The sequence below is a fragment of the Hyla sarda genome, chromosome 7 (genome assembly GCF_029499605.1).
Source record: "Hyla sarda isolate aHylSar1 chromosome 7, aHylSar1.hap1, whole genome shotgun sequence".
Lineage (NCBI taxonomy): Eukaryota > Metazoa > Chordata > Amphibia > Anura > Hylidae > Hyla > Hyla sarda.
Genome location: NC_079195.1, coordinates 125,596,721 through 125,614,916, shown reverse-complemented (window position 1 = coordinate 125,614,916; position 18,196 = coordinate 125,596,721). Strand labels below are relative to the sequence as shown.

Below are 18,196 nucleotides of genomic sequence, written 5' to 3'. Positions count from 1 at the left end.
AAGTACAACTGGCCACACAGAAAACAAGCCCTCATATGGGTCTGTGAATGGAAATATAAAAGAGTTATGGATTTTAGAAGATGAGGAGAAAAAAACAAAAATGCAAAAATAAAATTGGCTGTGTCCTTAAGGTGAAAATGGGCTGTGTTCTTAAGGGGTTTCCCAACTTGTAAGGTTATTTCCTTATTTACAGGTCAGCGTATAAGTATCTGATAGCTGGGGGTCCAACTGATACGGGCCCCTAGTTGTCTCGAGAATGGGGACCCAAGTCTCCTTATATAATGGATTAATGGGTCGATGCTCCATTGATTTTCTAGAGGTGTAGTGGTGCACATTTGTATCGGCAAAGGGCAACAGTCTTATGGGTTTTTGCTTTCTTTCTTTAGATCAACATGGTAGGACTATATGTTAAACTTGATGTACAAGTGTCTTTTTTCAACAATATCAACTCCATACCAGTCCATTTTGCTAAGGTTTTTCCAATTAAAAAGAAAATGATACCTCTGTGTATTCTAATTCCACAATTTATGGGCAGACTTCCTCATAAAAGGCTGATCTGATTTCAGGCTTGAAAGCCACCTAACGTTCTTAGCTTGACAGTCAAGATGAGAAGACATCTAAGAGCTCTTGGATTGAGTAGCTTACTTGGAATTGTGCCAGTATTGCACATAAGTTGTGCGATACCCATCTATCACTGACAAGCCAAGAAATCCATACCAAGAATCAGACAAGTACAGCCACCCGCTGATAGTAAACATGTAGGAATTCTATCTCCTTAGAATATATCTTCATTCTGCAATGTTCTAAAATGATCATATGTGCATTAGTGCTATCTTCACAAGGAAATTCGGGTGTGACATTGTGTCAAGAGGCAGCTTCCTAAGAGAATCTCCCAGGGTCTTGTGTGGGGCAGGGTTCCTTGTAGCAAACCATTATCCTGTTCTATATATAAAGACACAAGGTCAAGAAAATCCATTGTTCCCCATCATTTCTTTTGACAGTCCGGATGATTGTGAGAGTTATAAAAGTTTTTTTTTCTGCTTTCAAAGTTTAAAATAGATGTGTCCCGTGTTTAGGAAATTGTTATTTCAAGTAATACATGTCACGGCTTAGAAGAAACATGCCATAGGTGTTTTGACCAGTTAAAATAAAAATATTAAAAATAAAATAATTGAAAAAAGTATCACACATTACGCAAAAGCTGTAGACAATGGCCCTGGAGTGTAGGTTTCTTTTTGGGTTTTAATTCCCTACAAATTTCTGTCCATGGTATTTACTAAGGTTTCCCTACATTTTTAACTTTTCCCTACATTTTCCATTTTTTACACATGCACCTTTTAGGTGACCACGCACCATTTCCCTGATGACCACGCCCCTTTTTCGAGTTTTCTTAGTAAAATGGAGAGTTGGTCGGGTTTTGTCAATTCTGGTGCAAATTCTGACGCAAACAGAATTTCTGGTGCAATGCACCAGTATCTGGCGCACAACCCGACAAAACATGTCGAGTTTGCAATAGTAAATGAGGGCCAATGTTACTGAACATATCCTGGATAAAGACCTTTAATATATACTGTAGATGTTTTAAAAATTGCCAACATTCCTATTCACTCTTGTATTTAGACATATGCACTATAAGAAATACAACATTGCCTGTACACTGTATATGAATATAGGTGATACCAGATGTTACACATGAATAAAGCTATTATTTCTTACTGGGATTTCAGCTAAATGGCAGGAAAAAGCTAATTATTTGAAAAATACTTTATTTTTATAAGAATTTACATTAATATTAAATGTGCATATAATGTGAGAAGCAAGGCTATATAGGCTGAAAACATTTAGAGATAATAGTGCAGATATTAATTGCAGGGATTTCCATCAGTAGCATCTAGGGAAATTCACCAGAGGCAACATGAATATGTCAATCCTTCCTTTAAGTATAATCTTCCACCTTGGACATTCAGTGTATGGTAGCAACTGCCATTTAATAGACCATAGAGTATGTTTTGTTTCAGTAAGTAATAAGGTCATAACATAGTCCATGTACACTTATACATAATAAGAAAATATCCATAATTACTGCAAGGAAAATTGTTCCCATGTGATTCAGCAGAAAATAGCTGTTTTCGCTGGAAATGCCCAAGTGTAAAGTCATGCAACCACCATTGCCAGAAACCAGAAAAAGTTGTAAAAGTTGTTGCCTATGTCGTCCACATTTTCTAGACACATTTTCTATCCTATGTCTTATGTGAATATATAAGAAGCACATAAACACTCAGTTGATGATTGAAAAACTTTGACAAGAGCTAAAGTCTGAAGGCTAGATAAAGAGGTCAGAGCATCTCTAAATGGTAGGTCTGATGGGGTGCTTCTGGAGTGCAGTTGTTTGCCATCTACCAAAATAGGGTCAAGTTCAACAGGTGAATCAACCCCAGAGTCATAGGCATTAAAGGTATATTGAGGGTCCTCTGGAGCAAATGCTAGCCTGTCTAGTCTGGTAAATGGTAGCTACACTAAAAAGGTGTCGGGACACACAGTTTGTGACAGTCCAGAGGGAGTGCAGCAGGGCAATAGAGCTTGTGAGATGACTGAGACCTGTGGTTCCATGACTGTTACATTGGCATTAAGGTTTTCCTATGTTTCCCTATGTATCATAGGCGGGCACAGTGAAACCTATAGAGTATATATGGTATGTGGTGGGGTACTCTGGAGCAAAGTAGCTGCTGAGTCTGGAGAGTTGCAGGAAAGGGTAACTTGTCCTGGAAGACAACCAAATAGTAGAGCGAAGAGAACCCTTAAAACATGGCCCTGCTACCTCTGTGTTGAAGGATGAAATCAGGAACTACAGGGATACTTCTTAATGATTTATTTTGCATAAACAAATTCATTATAGGTACAATTCTGCATTTCAGGGGTCACCTCCCCCTCCTTCAGATTGATGAACGGGGAGGTGACCCCCGAAATACAAAATAGTAACTGAATTGATTTAACAGGATTTATTCTTTATTCACAGGAGTTGATGTGCCCTAGGTGATCCTGGTGTTTGAAGTTTAATGATGCTAGCCTTCTCTATAAGGGCAGCCACACAGGACAGCTCATGTCCTCCCAGTCTGGGAGGCAGGCTTGGACTGAATAAAGTGGATTCCTTTCTCTCTCTGGGGAAGGAAAGGCTGGACTAAGTCCTGGCTCCTCCTTCCCATTGTTTAGCTATAGGCTAATGTAAGTGAATGAGCTCACTCACAGCAGTATAATATGCAAACAATTTAAAACAGCACAAAACAGTGCAAAATAGTAAAAACCAAAACAAAACATAGTAATAAAGACAGATGCCCCACAACCGATTTACAGTTTCCACAGGGAAAGACAGTGGGGCACTGCAAGTGCATCTGTTTCTGCACATGGAGCTGCAAAACTACAGAATTCTCTGAATACCTATTCTGACTCCTGTCTACTATCAAACGTGCTGTGAGACCTGGAGAGTTAAACAATAGAAGAATTTCTCTGGGACTTTATAAAAATTGTTCAACAGAAGAAAATGTCCTGGTCTGACAAATCACATTTCATGGGGATAGCCAGGTACATGTACATAGGTTACCAGGGAAAAATATGGCACCAGGATGCATTATAGGAAAAAAAAAAGGCAAGCCCATGGATATAGTGTGAATCTCTGGGAAATGAGTCCATGCATACATGTGGATCTTACTTTACCACTTACCGAAAAATGGTGGCAGAGTGAGTATAAGCCTATATTTTTTTTTTCTTCATCTAATCTAAAGGACTCCTCTTTTGGAGTTCCATTTGGTGTGGGCCCAAAAATAGCCCATATCCTGTCTCCAGGCAATCTTCTGACAAGCTAATATCATCATAGCCATGCAGAGAATGGCAACCATCTATAGACAAATGCATCCTAATGCTCAAACTCCTCATTTATGTTACGCCGAGCGCTCCGGGTCCCCGCTCCTCCCCGGAGCGCTCGCTTCACTCTCTCCGCTGCAGCGCTCCGGTCACGTCCTCTGACCCGGGGCGCTGCGATCCCGCTGCCAGCCGGGATGCGATTCGCGATGCGGGTAGCGCCCGCTCGCGATGCGCACCCCGGCTCCCCTACCTGACTCGCTCCCCGTCTGTTCTGTCCCGGCGCGCGCGGCCCCGCTCCCTAGGGCGCGCGCGCGCCGGGTCTCTGCGATTTAAAGGGCCACTGCGCCGCTGATTGGCGCAGTGGTTCCAATTAGGGTAATCACCTGTGCACTTCCCTATATTACCTCACTTCCCTTGCACTCCCTTGCCGGATCTTGTTGCCTTAGTGCCAGTGAAAGCGTTCCTTGTGTGTTCCTTGCCTGTGTTTCCAGACCTTCTGCCGTTGCCCCTGACTACGATCCTTGCTGCCTGCCCCGACCTTCTGCTACGTCCGACCTTGCTTCTGCCTACTCCCTTGTACCGCGCCTATCTTCAGCAGCCAGAGAGGTGAGCCGTTGCTAGTGGATACGACCTGGTCACTACCGCCGCAGCAAGACCATCCCGCTTTGCGGCGGGCTCTGGTGAAAACCAGTAGTGGCTTAGAACCGGTCCACTAGCACGGTCCACGCCAATCCCTCTCTGGCACAGAGGATCCACTACCTGCCAGCCGGCATCGTGACAGTAGATCCGGCCATGGATCCCGCTGAAGTTCCTCTGCCAGTTGTCGCTGACCTCACCACGGTGGTCGCCCAGCAGTCACAACAGATAGCGCAACAAGGCCAACAGCTGTCTCAACTGACCGTTATGCTACAACAGTTACTACCACAGCTTCAGCAGTCATCTCCTCCGCCAGCTCCTGCACCTCCTCCGCAGCGAGTGGCCGCTCCTGGGATACGCTTATCCTTGCCGGATAAATTTGATGGGGACTCTAAGTTTTGCCGTAGCTTTCTTTCCCAATGTTCCCTGCATCTGGAGATGATGTCGGACCTGTTTCCCACTGAAAGGTCTAAGGTGGCTTTCGTAGTCAGTCTTCTGTCCGGAAAAGCCCTGTCATGGGCCACACCGCTCTGGGACCGCAATGACCCCGTCACTGCCTCTGTACACTCCTTCTTCTCGGAAATCCGAAGTGTCTTTGAGGAACCTGCCCGAGCCTCTTCTGCTGAGACTGCCCTGTTGAACCTGGTCCAGGGTAATTCTTCCGTTGGCGAGTATGCCGTACAATTCCGTACACTTGCTTCAGAATTGTCCTGGAATAATGAGGCCCTCTGCGCGACCTTCAAAAAAGGCCTATCCAGCAACATTAAAGATGTTCTGGCCGCACGAGAAATCCCTGCTAATCTACATGAACTCATTCACCTAGCCACTCGCATTGACATGCGTTTTTCTGAAAGGCGCCAGGAACTCCGCCAAGATATGGACTCTGTTCGCACGAGGCGTTTCGTCTCCTCGGCTCCTCTCTCCTCTGGTCCCCTGCAATCTGTTCCTGTGCCTCCCGCCGTGGAGGCTATGCAGGTCGACCGGTCTCGCCTGACACCTCAAGAGAGGACACGACGCCGTATGGAGAACCTCTGCCTGTACTGTGCTAGTACCGAACACTTCCTGAGGGATTGTCCTATCCGTCCTCCCCGCCTGGAAAGACGTACGCTGACTCCGCACAAAGGTGAGACAGTCCTTGATGTCTACTCTGCTTCTCCACGTCTTACTGTGCCTGTGCGGATGTCTGCCTCTGCCTTCTCCTTCCCTGCTGTGGCCTTCTTGGACTCTGGATCTGCAGGAAATTTTATTTTGGCCTCTCTCGTCAACAGGTTCAACATCCCGGTGACCAGTCTCGCCAGACCCCTCTACATCAATTGTGTAAATAATGAAAGATTGGACTGTACCATACGTTTCCGCACGGAGCCCCTTCTTATGAGCATCGGATCTCATCATGAGAGGATTGAACTTTTGGTCCTCCCCAATTGCACCTCGGAAATTCTCCTTGGACTTCCCTGGCTTCAACTTCATTCCCCTACCCTGGATTGGTCCACTGGGGAGATCAAGAGTTGGGGGTCCTCTTGTTCCAAGAACTGTCTAAAACCGGTTCCCAGTAACCCTTGCCGTAACTCTGTGGTTCCTCCAGTAACCGGTCTCCCTAAGGCCTATATGGACTTCGCGGATGTTTTCTGCAAAAAACAAGCTGAGACACTACCTCCTCACAGGCCTTATGATTGCCCTATCGACCTCCTCCCGGGCACTACTCCACCCCGGGGCAGAATTTATCCTCTCTCTGCCCCAGAGACTCTTGCCATGTCCGAATACGTCCAGGAGAATCTAAAGAAGGGCTTTATCCGTAAATCCTCCTCTCCTGCCGGAGCCGGATTTTTCTTTGTGTCCAAAAAAGATGGCTCCCTACGTCCTTGCATTGACTACCGCGGTCTTAATAAAATCACGGTTAAGAACCGCTACCCCTTACCCCTCATCTCTGAACTCTTTGATCGCCTCCAAGGTGCCCACATCTTCACTAAATTGGACTTAAGAGGCGCCTATAACCTCATCCGCATCAGAGAGGGGGACGAGTGGAAAACGGCATTTAACACCAGAGATGGACACTTTGAGTATCTGGTCATGCCCTTTGGACTGTGCAACGCCCCTGCCGTCTTCCAAGACTTTGTCAATGAAATTTTTCGTGATCTGTTATACTCCTGTGTTGTTGTATATCTGGACGATATCCTAATTTTTTCTGCCAATCTAGAAGAACACCGCCAGCATGTCCGTATGGTTCTTCAGAGACTTCGTGACAACCAACTCTATGCCAAAATTGAGAAATGTCTGTTTGAATGCCAATCTCTTCCTTTTCTAGGATATTTGGTCTCTGGCCAGGGACTACAGATGGATCCAGACAAACTCTCTGCCGTCTTAGATTGGCCACGCCCCTCCGGACTCCGTGCTATCCAACGCTTTTTGGGGTTCGCCAATTATTACAGGCAATTTATTCCACATTTTTCTACCATTGTGGCTCCTATCGTGGCTTTAACCAAAAAAAGTGCTGATCCCAAGTCCTGGCCTCCTCAAGCAGAAGACGCCTTTAAACGACTCAAGTCTGCCTTTTCTTCGGCTCCCGTCCTCTCCAGACCTGACCCTTCCAAACCCTTCCTATTGGAGGTTGATGCCTCCTCAGTGGGAGCTGGAGCTGTTCTTCTACAAAAAAATTCTTCCGGGCATGCTGTCACTTGTGGTTTTTTCTCTAGGACCTTCTCTCCAGCGGAGAGGAACTACTCCATCGGGGATCGAGAGCTTCTAGCCATTAAATTAGCACTTGAGGAATGGAGGCATCTGCTGGAGGGATCAAGTTCTCCTGTTATTATCTACACCGACCACAAGAACCTCTCCTACCTCCAGTCTGCCCAACGGCTGAATCCTCGCCAGGCCCGGTGGTCTCTGTTCTTTGCCCGATTTAATTTTGAGATTCACTTTCGTCCTGCCGATAAGAACATTAGGGCCGATGCTCTCTCTCGTTCCTCGGATGCCTCAGAAGTTGATCTCCCTCCGCAACACATCATTCCACCTGACTGCCTGATCTCCACTTCTCCTGCCTCCATCAGGCAGACTCCTCCAGGGAAGACCTTTGTTTCTCCACGCCAACGCCTCGGAATCCTCAAATGGGGTCACTCCTCCCATCTCGCAGGTCATGCGGGCATCAAGAAATCTGTGCAACTCATCTCCCGCTTCTATTGGTGGCCGACTCTGGAGACGGATGTTGGGGACTTTGTGCGAGCCTGCACTATCTGTGCCCGGGATAAGACTCCTCGCCAGAAGCCCGCTGGTTTTCTTCATCCTCTGCCTGTCCCCGAACAGCCTTGGTCTCTGATTGGTATGGATTTTATTACTGATTTACCCCCTTCCCGTGGCAACACTGTTATTTGGGTGGTCGTTGATCGATTCTCCAAAATGGCACATTTCATCCCTCTTCCTGGTCTTCCTTCTGCGCCTCAGTTGGCTAAACAATTTTTTGTACACATTTTTCGTCTTCACGGGTTGCCTACGCAGATTGTCTCGGATAGAGGTGTCCAATTCGTGTCTAAATTCTGGAGGGCTCTCTGTAAACAACTCAAGATTAAATTAAATTTTTCCTCTGCATATCATCCCCAGTCCAATGGACAAGTAGAAAGAATTAACCAGATCTTGGGTGATTATTTGCGACATTTTGTTTCCTCCCGCCAGGATGACTGGGCAGATCTCCTTCCATGGGCCGAATTCTCGTATAACTTCAGGGTCTCTGAATCTTCCTCCAAATCCCCATTTTTCGTGGTGTACGGCCGTCACCCTCTTCCCCCCCTCCCTACCCCCTTGCCCTCTGGTCTGCCCGCTGTGGATGAAATTTCTCGTGACCTTTCCATTATATGGAGAGAGACCCAAAATTCTCTCTTACAGGCTTCTTCACGCATGAAGAGGTTCGCGGATAAGAAAAGAAGAGCTCCCCCCGTTTTTTCCCCTGGAGACAAGGTATGGCTCTCCGCTAAATATGTCCGCTTCCGTGTCCCTAGCTACAAGTTGGGACCACGCTATCTTGGTCCTTTCAAAATTTTGTGTCAAATTAATCCTGTCTCTTATAAACTTCTTCTTCCTCCTTCTCTTCGTATCCCTAATGCCTTTCACGTCTCTCTTCTCAAACCACTCATCCTCAACCGTTTTTCTCCCAAATCTGTTCCTCCCACTCCTGTTTCCGGCTCCTCGGACGTCTTCTCGGTCAAGGAAATTTTGGCTGCCAAAAAGGTCAGAGGGAAAATTTTTTTTTTAGTAGACTGGGAGGGTTGTGGTCCTGAAGAGAGATCCTGGGAACCTGAGGACAACATCCTTGACAAAAGTCTGCTCCTCAGGTTCTCAGGCTCCAAGAAGAGGGGGAGACCCAAGGGGGGGGGTACTGTTACGCCGAGCGCTCCGGGTCCCCGCTCCTCCCCGGAGCGCTCGCTTCACTCTCTCCGCTGCAGCGCTCCGGTCACGTCCTCTGACCCGGGGCGCTGCGATCCCGCTGCCAGCCGGGATGCGATTCGCGATGCGGGTAGCGCCCGCTCGCGATGCGCACCCCGGCTCCCCTACCTGACTCGCTCCCCGTCTGTTCTGTCCCGGCGCGCGCGGCCCCGCTCCCTAGGGCGCGCGCGCGCCGGGTCTCTGCGATTTAAAGGGCCACTGCGCCACTGATTGGCGCAGTGGTTCCAATTAGGGTAATCACCTGTGCACTTCCCTATATTACCTCACTTCCCTTGCACTCCCTTGCCGGATCTTGTTGCCTTAGTGCCAGTGAAAGCGTTCCTTGTGTGTTCCTTGCCTGTGTTTCCAGACCTTCTGCCGTTGCCCCTGACTACGATCCTTGCTGCCTGCCCCGACCTTCTGCTACGTCCGACCTTGCTTCTGCCTACTCCCTTGTACCGCGCCTATCTTCAGCAGCCAGAGAGGTGAGCCGTTGCTAGTGGATACGACCTGGTCACTACCGCCGCAGCAAGACCATCCCGCTTTGCGGCGGGCTCTGGTGAAAACCAGTAGTGGCTTAGAACCGGTCCACTAGCACGGTCCACGCCAATCCCTCTCTGGCACAGAGGATCCACTACCTGCCAGCCGGCATCGTGACAATTTACCAGCAAAGCCATTCCTTATAGCCAGAACTATGACAGTTATCTGTATACAGCCCTTCTCAAATGTGACCAAGAGAAGAGCCTGATGGGGCCATAAGCATAATCCCAGCAGCTGTCATTGTTTTATAAAAATCTATGCATGAAGTCAGGGTACAGAGTCATTACCTTACTGGTGCATATTTGCTGGTTTATTTGAGGGACTCTGCTCCTTAACCACATAACAGGTGACTGTCACCAACAGTCAATGCAAGTGACTAAAATTAACAATATGTGGTTACTTCAGACACCATAAAACTGTATTAAAGGCAAGCATTTGTGTCTTACATATATGGCTTTATAAGTTGTTCTTTAGACGAATACATTTAGAAATAATGGAATAACATCATGCCTGGATAACAGTTCAGACACAGAAGCAGAGTATCCAGTGAAAATGCAGGGACCACTCTTATTATGCATTGAAATATCTTTTTTTTCTGACTTATTTACTTGGACTACTTGTGCATTATGCATTTTCCTTTGAACTTGGAAGGTGAAATTCATATCCTGATTGCCCATGGATACAACTTTATTATTAGCTATGAATATTTTACATCGTCTATAGACTGCGGTACAGACTACAGCTGAACCCAGTGTGAAAGTACTCAACACAGTCATCCATTATTGTGATAACGAGAAAAAAGCTTTATGCACTGTGACGATTCTACAGTAAATAAATCATGATAGTGCAAAATAAGAAAACTGTTATATTCCTAGTATGATACAGTACCGTATATACTCGAGTATAAGCTGACCCGAATATAAGCCGAGGCCCCTAATTTCCCCCCAAAAACCCAGGAAAAGTTATTGACTCGACTATAAGCCTAGGGTGGGAAATACATCATCCCCCCGTCATCATCCAGACCCCCGTCATCATCCAGACGCCGTCATTATCCCCCCCCCCCCTTCATCATTACTGACTATCAATCCCTTCATCAGTGGTCTTCAGCCTGCGGACCTCCAGATGTTGCAAAACTACAATTCCCAGCATGCCCGGACAGCCATAGGCTGTCCGGGCATGCTGGGAGTTGTAGTTTTGAAACCTCTGAAGGTCCGCACGTTGAAGACCACTGATGAAGGGATTGACAGGTGGTGATGATGAACGGGGGGGGGGGGATGATGACGGGGGTCTGGATGATGATGAAGGCCACAGTGGTCTTCAGCCTGCGGACCTCCAGAGGTTTCAAAACTTGGTTGAAGACCATTGCGGCCTTCGTCATCATCCAGACACCCCCTTTAGTTTTCTACTCACCTCCCCTCGGTGGGAAGGAAGGGTGAGCTGGTCCGGGCCATCTATGCTGCAGGGATCGTCCGGTGGGGAGGGTTAGTTATTCTGGGCTGTCCATTTTCACCGGGGGGCCTCTTCTCTGCTCCGTTCATGCGCGTCTCTGTGCGTCGTCGTCAAGGCAACGTCACTAGTCCCAGGCAGGCCCGGAATGTGGGAAAGAGGGCCCCCCAGGTGAAAAAGGACAGCCCAGAACGACTAATCCTCCCCACCGGATGGTCCCTGCAGCATAGTTGGCCCAGACCAGCTCACCCTTCCTTCCCACCGAGGGGAGGTGAGTAGAAAACTAAAGAGGGGGGAGGGGTCTGGATGATGACGAAGGCCGCAGTGGTCTTCAACCTGCGGACCTCCAGAGGTTGTAGTTTTGCAACATCTGGAGGTCCACAGGTTGAAGACCACTGACAGGCAGAGTTCACTCGAGTATAAGCTGAGGGGGGAGTTTTCAGCACGAAAAATTGTGCTGAAAAACTCGGCTTATACTCGAGTATATACGGTATATCTACCTATCTATCAATCTTGTGAACCAAAAATTCCAAGCAGAGCAGAACAACCAATAAATACAGGGGTGCAAGCAGATGGTTCAGCTCTGGTCACAGGCTCCAATATTTGGCAAAAAAAAAAAAGTTTACTGCAGTACTCCAAGATGGTGAAGAAAAAACAAAGTAGCTTTATTCCATAAGACACTCCAGTGATATCTTTGTTTTCTTTCTTTATTTCTTTTTATCTATCTATCATCTATCTATTTATCTCTCTGTCTATGCATCTATCTATCTGTCTGTCTGTCTATCTAAGCATTTGAAATAGAACTTTATAAATGACATATCTACTGCTTACAAGACATCAATATTGCATGTTACCATATATTTCCCATTTGTATACACAGATAAAATACAAACTGTAAATTCCTAGCAATATAGACATTCCATGTCATCACACCTCACGGCGGCAGCAGTATGTACAATGAACAAAGCAAATCAAATGACGCGTGAGCCTCACAACTTTTGTATTCTCTTCATGCATAGAAAAGCATTTATCTGAACCCCACGTACAGTTTTTCAAGGAATCCGTGCATTTAAATAGAAGCATTGTGCCTGTCAATCTGAGTATGGACTGATAACAGAAGGAAGGAAGACTGAGTTTATTACTGACCAATAAAACCTATTAAGAAATCATTGGCAGATGCAACTAGAGGAGAATAGCAAATATTTTCTCAGGCACTATTGTCTATGCAGAAGGCAAATTAAAGTGGAAATACAGGCCTGCAAAATACATGCAGCCAGAATGATCTCACATTGCTGTCAATAGCATTTCCTATAAGGAGAATTAGAAAGTAGTAACTGTAGCATTATTGTATAAAAGACCGCTGTATAGACTGCTTTTATAATATCTTTTAACCCCTCCCTCTTTGGCGATTTTTTATTTTGTACTTTGTTTTTTTCCTCCTCACCTTCTAAAAATCATAACACTTTTCCACCTAAAAAATCCATATGAGGGCTTGTTCTATGCCCCAACAATTTTACTTTGTAATACGATTAATAATTTCACTACAAAATCTACGTAGTAAAAAGCCATTTTGTAATTTCTAGCGACTTCTGTTTCTACGCAGTGCAGTTTTTGGTAAAAATTGCACCTTATATTTATTCTGTAGGTCCATATGGTTCCAAGGATACCCAATTTATATTGGTTTGATTTTATATTTAAAAAAAAATGATAACTACATGCACCAAAATTAATACGTTGAGAAATGTCCTATTCTGACCCCTATAACATTTTTATTTTTCTGTATAAGGGATTTTATAGGGACTTATCTGAAGTTTTTATTCGTACTATTTTCATTTTGATCAGACTTTTTGATCACTTTTTATTCATGTTTTATGGCATAAAAAGTGACCAAAAATCCGCTATTTTGGACTTTGAATTTTTTTTATGTGTACGCCATTGACTGTGAGGTTTAATGAATTATATATTTTTTAGTTTGGACATTACACACGCAACGATACCACATATGCTTATTTTTATTGTTATTTACACAGATTTTTTTTTTAATGGGAAAAGGGGGGTGATTTAAACTTTTATCAGGGAAGGGGTTAAATCACATTTATTAACACTTTTTTTTTTTTTTTCAATGTTATAGCCCCATAGGGCACTATAACATTGCACACACTGATTTCCTACACTGATCACTGCCATGCATTGGCATGGCATGGATCAGTGTTATCGCTGCTCGACTGGTCCTGCCTGGATCTAAGGCACGGAGCAGTCATTCGGCGATTGGACAGCGAGGAGGCATGTAGGGATCCTCTTCGCGTCCTGTAAGCTGTTCGGGACGCTGCAATTTTACCGTGGCGGTCCCGAACAGCACCACTGAGCTAACCGGCAATGTTTACTTTCGTTTTAGCCATGGGTCCTGGTTGCCAACCGGGAGCCACCGTGTATGATGCGCACTCACCTGCTGAGCGCGTGTCATACCTCGGGAGCCGCAGATGGACGTTAAATGTACATCCATTTGCAGCAAGGGGTTAATCTAATTTTGAACTAAATTCAATTAGTAGAATATGTTCATATGGAGCAGTAAGCAGAGCACCATGGCAAAACCACCTGTAAATTTTTACTAACACTGTCCCATGTGAACATACCCTTACATATAAGGAAAATCATTACATCATTTTTCATAATGATGCACTTGAATGCATAATATGTGTTTAGTATTTGTATTTAACCAAACAAGTAAAAAAAAAAATGAAATGAAATTGTTTGTGACTACATTATCTATCACTCAGATGACGCTTAAAGGGGTTGTCCTGAGATGCAAAGTTATGGCCTATCCACGAGGTTAAGAACTCTATGATTTTTTATAAAAAGTCCTGGTGTAATGATGAATCATGAAATAGCCAAAGATAAAACCTCAGACAATTGTGGTGATGGTAACAAGCAACAACGCGTTCACAAGAGGTCAAACCATTGTAAAGAGCAACACATGAATATAATTAAATCCCAATAATTTCTAAAGAACCTGGACTTGATGAATATTAAAGCAGAGAGGTCAGGTCACTAGAATATGACCCTGCTTGCCACTGAGGTTTCACTGATGTCAAAGTTCAACTACAAACACAAACTGTGTATTAAGTGACACTGTTTTACTAGAAAGATTTCCATAAGATTTAAAGGTCTGGTCCTGCTTGTAACGGGAGGAAAAAGCTAAATAATAAATTGCGTGTTATAGGTACAGGTTAAGGTCACTTGTAAAGCTGACATCATATACTCGGCTTCCGATATGTGTTAAAGCTGTTCTCTAACAGTAAACTTACAAGGTACTTTAGTAGCAATAGCAGAGTACCACATATACTCAAGACTTCTAATATAGAAACTGTTCTCATAAACTGCACCTGCAACTTGGCCTCTTTATTTTCCTACTATTTTTAATAACATTTATTTGGAGATGAGATAGACCTGTAAGAGGCAATGGATATATACTGTATATTTAGCCCTGCTGCTGCTTTCTTCTGCAGTGGCACCTAGAGAGAAGATGTGGTAGTGCATGTGCTGCATTATTCAAATATATGACCCCACCGCCAGAGAAAGACCATCTTCTATGACATTCATATGCTCTATTAGGGCATATAGAAAACAGGTTGTGGAGATAAAGCAAACCCAATGACATAGGCATCGGTATATGCTTTCAGAAACTGAATAAAATTAGGAAACCCACATTACCAGCTTAGGTTTGGTGGTCCTGAAAATCTTAGAGTATATCACATGCTCAACTATGTCACTACTATGATTATATTGCTGTAGTATAAGTATATACATGCATGAGCTGTAAACATGATGCGTATATGGAAAGATAGTGGTCCTTACCCGGTGGACATAGACATTTAACACTCGTCTCTCTTACTTCTCGAAGTCTTGGCAGATGAGATTTCAGTTTCTGTAAAAGGGAAAAATATATATTTCAGTTTTATTGGGTTTATTTAGGTTTTATTAACTGAAGCATTAATAGAGCACGGCTCATTGACTGTCATGACAATATTATGTTAACACATCTGGAGAAGAACGAAAAGCAGACTAGCACTAGAACAATGTACAGTTCTAGGCACACGTGTTGGCAGTTAATCGGATCCATGGTTTTTGTAAGTGTAATTGCATTCAGCATTTCATGTAAGGTTCAGTTTCCATGATCTTGACCTGGGTTTAATATGTTAAATTAGATTTTTCTGTCTGTGAGCACCTGCTGATAAACATATCGAACTGAAAAGTCTTTGCACCTCTGGATAGTGCCGGATACTGTTTCCTGTATGACTGGGAGCCAGGCATAGTGTGGGCAGGTGCAGTGCTCCTAAATGTGCCAATGTACCTCAAGATACTGTGCGGCCTCTCTATTTCAGTCCTGGGATGATATGAAAACGTGAAGGGAGCTTTTCTATATACATGTATATTACACAGCTGGAGAATATAATGTGTTTATGTGTCTGAGAAAATAGAGGTTCCTGAAGTAACACAAACATAGTATGAGTCCCTGTTATAGTCGGAGCTTTTTGGTTATCAGCTGTTCAAACCCACAATAGGGAAATATGTAATAAAATCTACCGTATATACTCGAGTATAAGCCGACCCGAATATAAGCCGAGGCCCCTAATTTCACCCCAAAAAACCAGGAAGAGTTATTGACTCGACTATAAGCCTAGGGTGGGAAATACATCATCCCCCATGTCATCATCCCCCCCTGTCATCATCCAGACCCCCATCATTAACACCCTCATCATCATCACCCCGTCATCATCATCCCCCTTCATCATCACCCCCTGTCATCATCCCCCCTTCATCATTACCCTGTCATCATCCCCCCCTTCATCATCACCGCCTGTCATCATCCCCCCTTCATCATTACCCTGTCATCATCTCCCCTTCATCATTACCCTGTCATCATCCCCCCCTTCATCATCATCGCCTGTCATCATCACCACCTGTCATCATCCCCCCCTTCATCATCACCGCCTGTCATCATCCCCCTGTCATCATCCCACACCCCCCTTCATCATCACCACCTGTCATCAGCCCCCTGTCATCATCCTACACCCCCCCTCATCATCACCACCTGTCATCATCCCCCGTCATCATCCCACACACCCCCTTCATCATCACCGCCTGTCATCATCCCCCTGTCATCATCCCACACACCCCCTTCATCATCACCGCCTGTCATCAGCCCCCTGTCATCATCCCACACACCCCCTTCATCATCACCGCCTGTCATTATCCCCTGTCATCATCCCACACCCCCCTTCATCATCACCATCTGTCATCATCCCCCTGTCATCATCCCACACCCCCCTTCATCATCACCGCCTGTCATCATCCCCCTGTCATCATCCCACACCCCCCTTCATCATCACCATCTGTCATCATCCCCCTGTCATCATCTCACACACCCCCTTCATCATCACTGCCTGTCATCATCCCCCTGTCATCATCCCACACCCCCCTTCATCATCACCGCCTGTCATCATCCCACACCCCCTTCATCATCCCCACCTGTCATCATCCCCCATCATCATCCCTCATCCCCCCTTCATCATCACCGCCTGTCATCACCCCCTGTCATCATCCCACATCCCCCCTTCATCATCACCGCCTGTCATCATCCCCCTGTCATCATCCCACACCCCCCCCTTCATCATCACCGCCTGTCATCATCCCCCATCATCATCCCACACCCCCCCTTCATCATCACCGCCTGTCATCATCCCACACTCCCCTTCATCATCACCGCCTGTCATCATCCCCCATCATCATCCCACATCCCCCCTTCATCATCACCGCCTGTCATCATTCCCTGTCATCATCCCACACACCCCTTCATCATCATCATCTGTCATCATCCCACACCTCCCCCCTTCATCATCACCGCCTGTCAATGTTACAGTGGTCTTCAACCTGCAGACCTCCAGATGTTTCAAAACTACAACTCCCAGCATGCCCGGACAGCCATCGGCTGTCCGGGCATGCTGGGAGTTGTAGTTTTGAAACATCTGGAGGTCCGCAGGTTGAAGACCACTGAACAGGGGGAGAGTTCACTCGAGTATAAGCCGAGGGGGGTGTTTTCGGCACAAAAAATAGTGCTGAAAAACTCGACTTATGCTCGCGTATATACGGTACACTGAAATCTCCTTAACTTGGTTTGCTTTGTCTTCCAGATTTTCATGTTCCCATCTTGAGTTAAAAAAAAAAATCATCCTTTTTAGTACCCAATATTTGATAATTATTTGTATAATGTAAAAGGAGAAGAACCTGTTGACAAATCAGGAATAAATGTAAGGTTATTTTTTAATTGAGGCGTTACATGTTTCAGGCGTTACATGTTTCAGCTCTGAACTGGTGCATTTGTCAGACCATAATATCACTATGATACACACACATATAAATACACACAGGTAGATTACATCACAAGGTCAAAAAGTGAGAGGTTAAAAAATAAGAAGAAAAGTATTGTATAAGAAATACAATGTAAAAGCACAAAAGTGTATCAAATATAAGTAGGGCTACATAGAAAGGTAAATAATCTTACTAATATAAAATAGATCTAAATGAAAGTATACAAAATAGATGAAGTTTAGAGGTAATAGGGGAAGGGAATATGATCTAGTGATGGGGAAACTGCAGTTCCCCACATACTAATGATCCAGGGTTTATCCCCTATAACGCTCACAACTGGACCTGTGACACTGAAGTTTTAACTTTGTCACTTATTGCATATTGATTTTATCTATAATTAATCTATCTAATAAAAGTTACATTTTAAGGGGGTTGTCCCTAAAGGAATCTTGTGCCCCAGGCTTCGTGCCCTGGTTTTTGGAAATTCGTATTATAAAGTGGTCCCTGGCTCCCTAAGGGGATTATTGTGGCTATTTCACGCTGCACAACATCTGCAATGAGAATACACAGAGGCTTCCCGGCAGCAGCCTTGCATGTTCAGCAAGGTTTGGAGGTGGGCCATGCGTCACAGTCACACCGGCATGGCTCCGCCACCCGATCCAGCGAGTACTAGGACCGCTTGGAAATGTGCCATCTTATAGACGGCAATGTATTTCCATGCAGAGTCCACAAAAAGATAGACAAATAGACATGTCTATTCTTTCTGTGGAAGCCGGAATCGGAATCTCCACGGCAGAAACATCTGGCATGGAAATATTGCCGTGTGAACAGTGCAGCAAAATCCCATTGAAATCAATGCTGTAGCTGAATGTCTGTGCGTAATATTCCATGCGGACATTCTGCACAAATTCCATTGTGTGAACCGGCCTTAATGTTA

At 45.1% G+C, this 18,196-nt stretch overlaps 1 protein-coding gene across 1 annotated transcript in view; it reads right to left on the bottom strand.

Annotated features, from left to right (window-relative positions):
- Positions 1–18,196, bottom strand: part of LOC130282439 (collagen alpha-1(XIII) chain-like) — a 62,030-nt gene that overhangs the window by 21,846 nt on the left and 21,988 nt on the right. Inside the window, exon 2 of the mRNA XM_056530693.1 lies at positions 14,746–14,815. Coding sequence (XP_056386668.1) covers positions 14,746–14,815 — 70 coding nt within the window. The remainder of the gene's footprint in view (positions 1–14,745; positions 14,816–18,196) is intronic.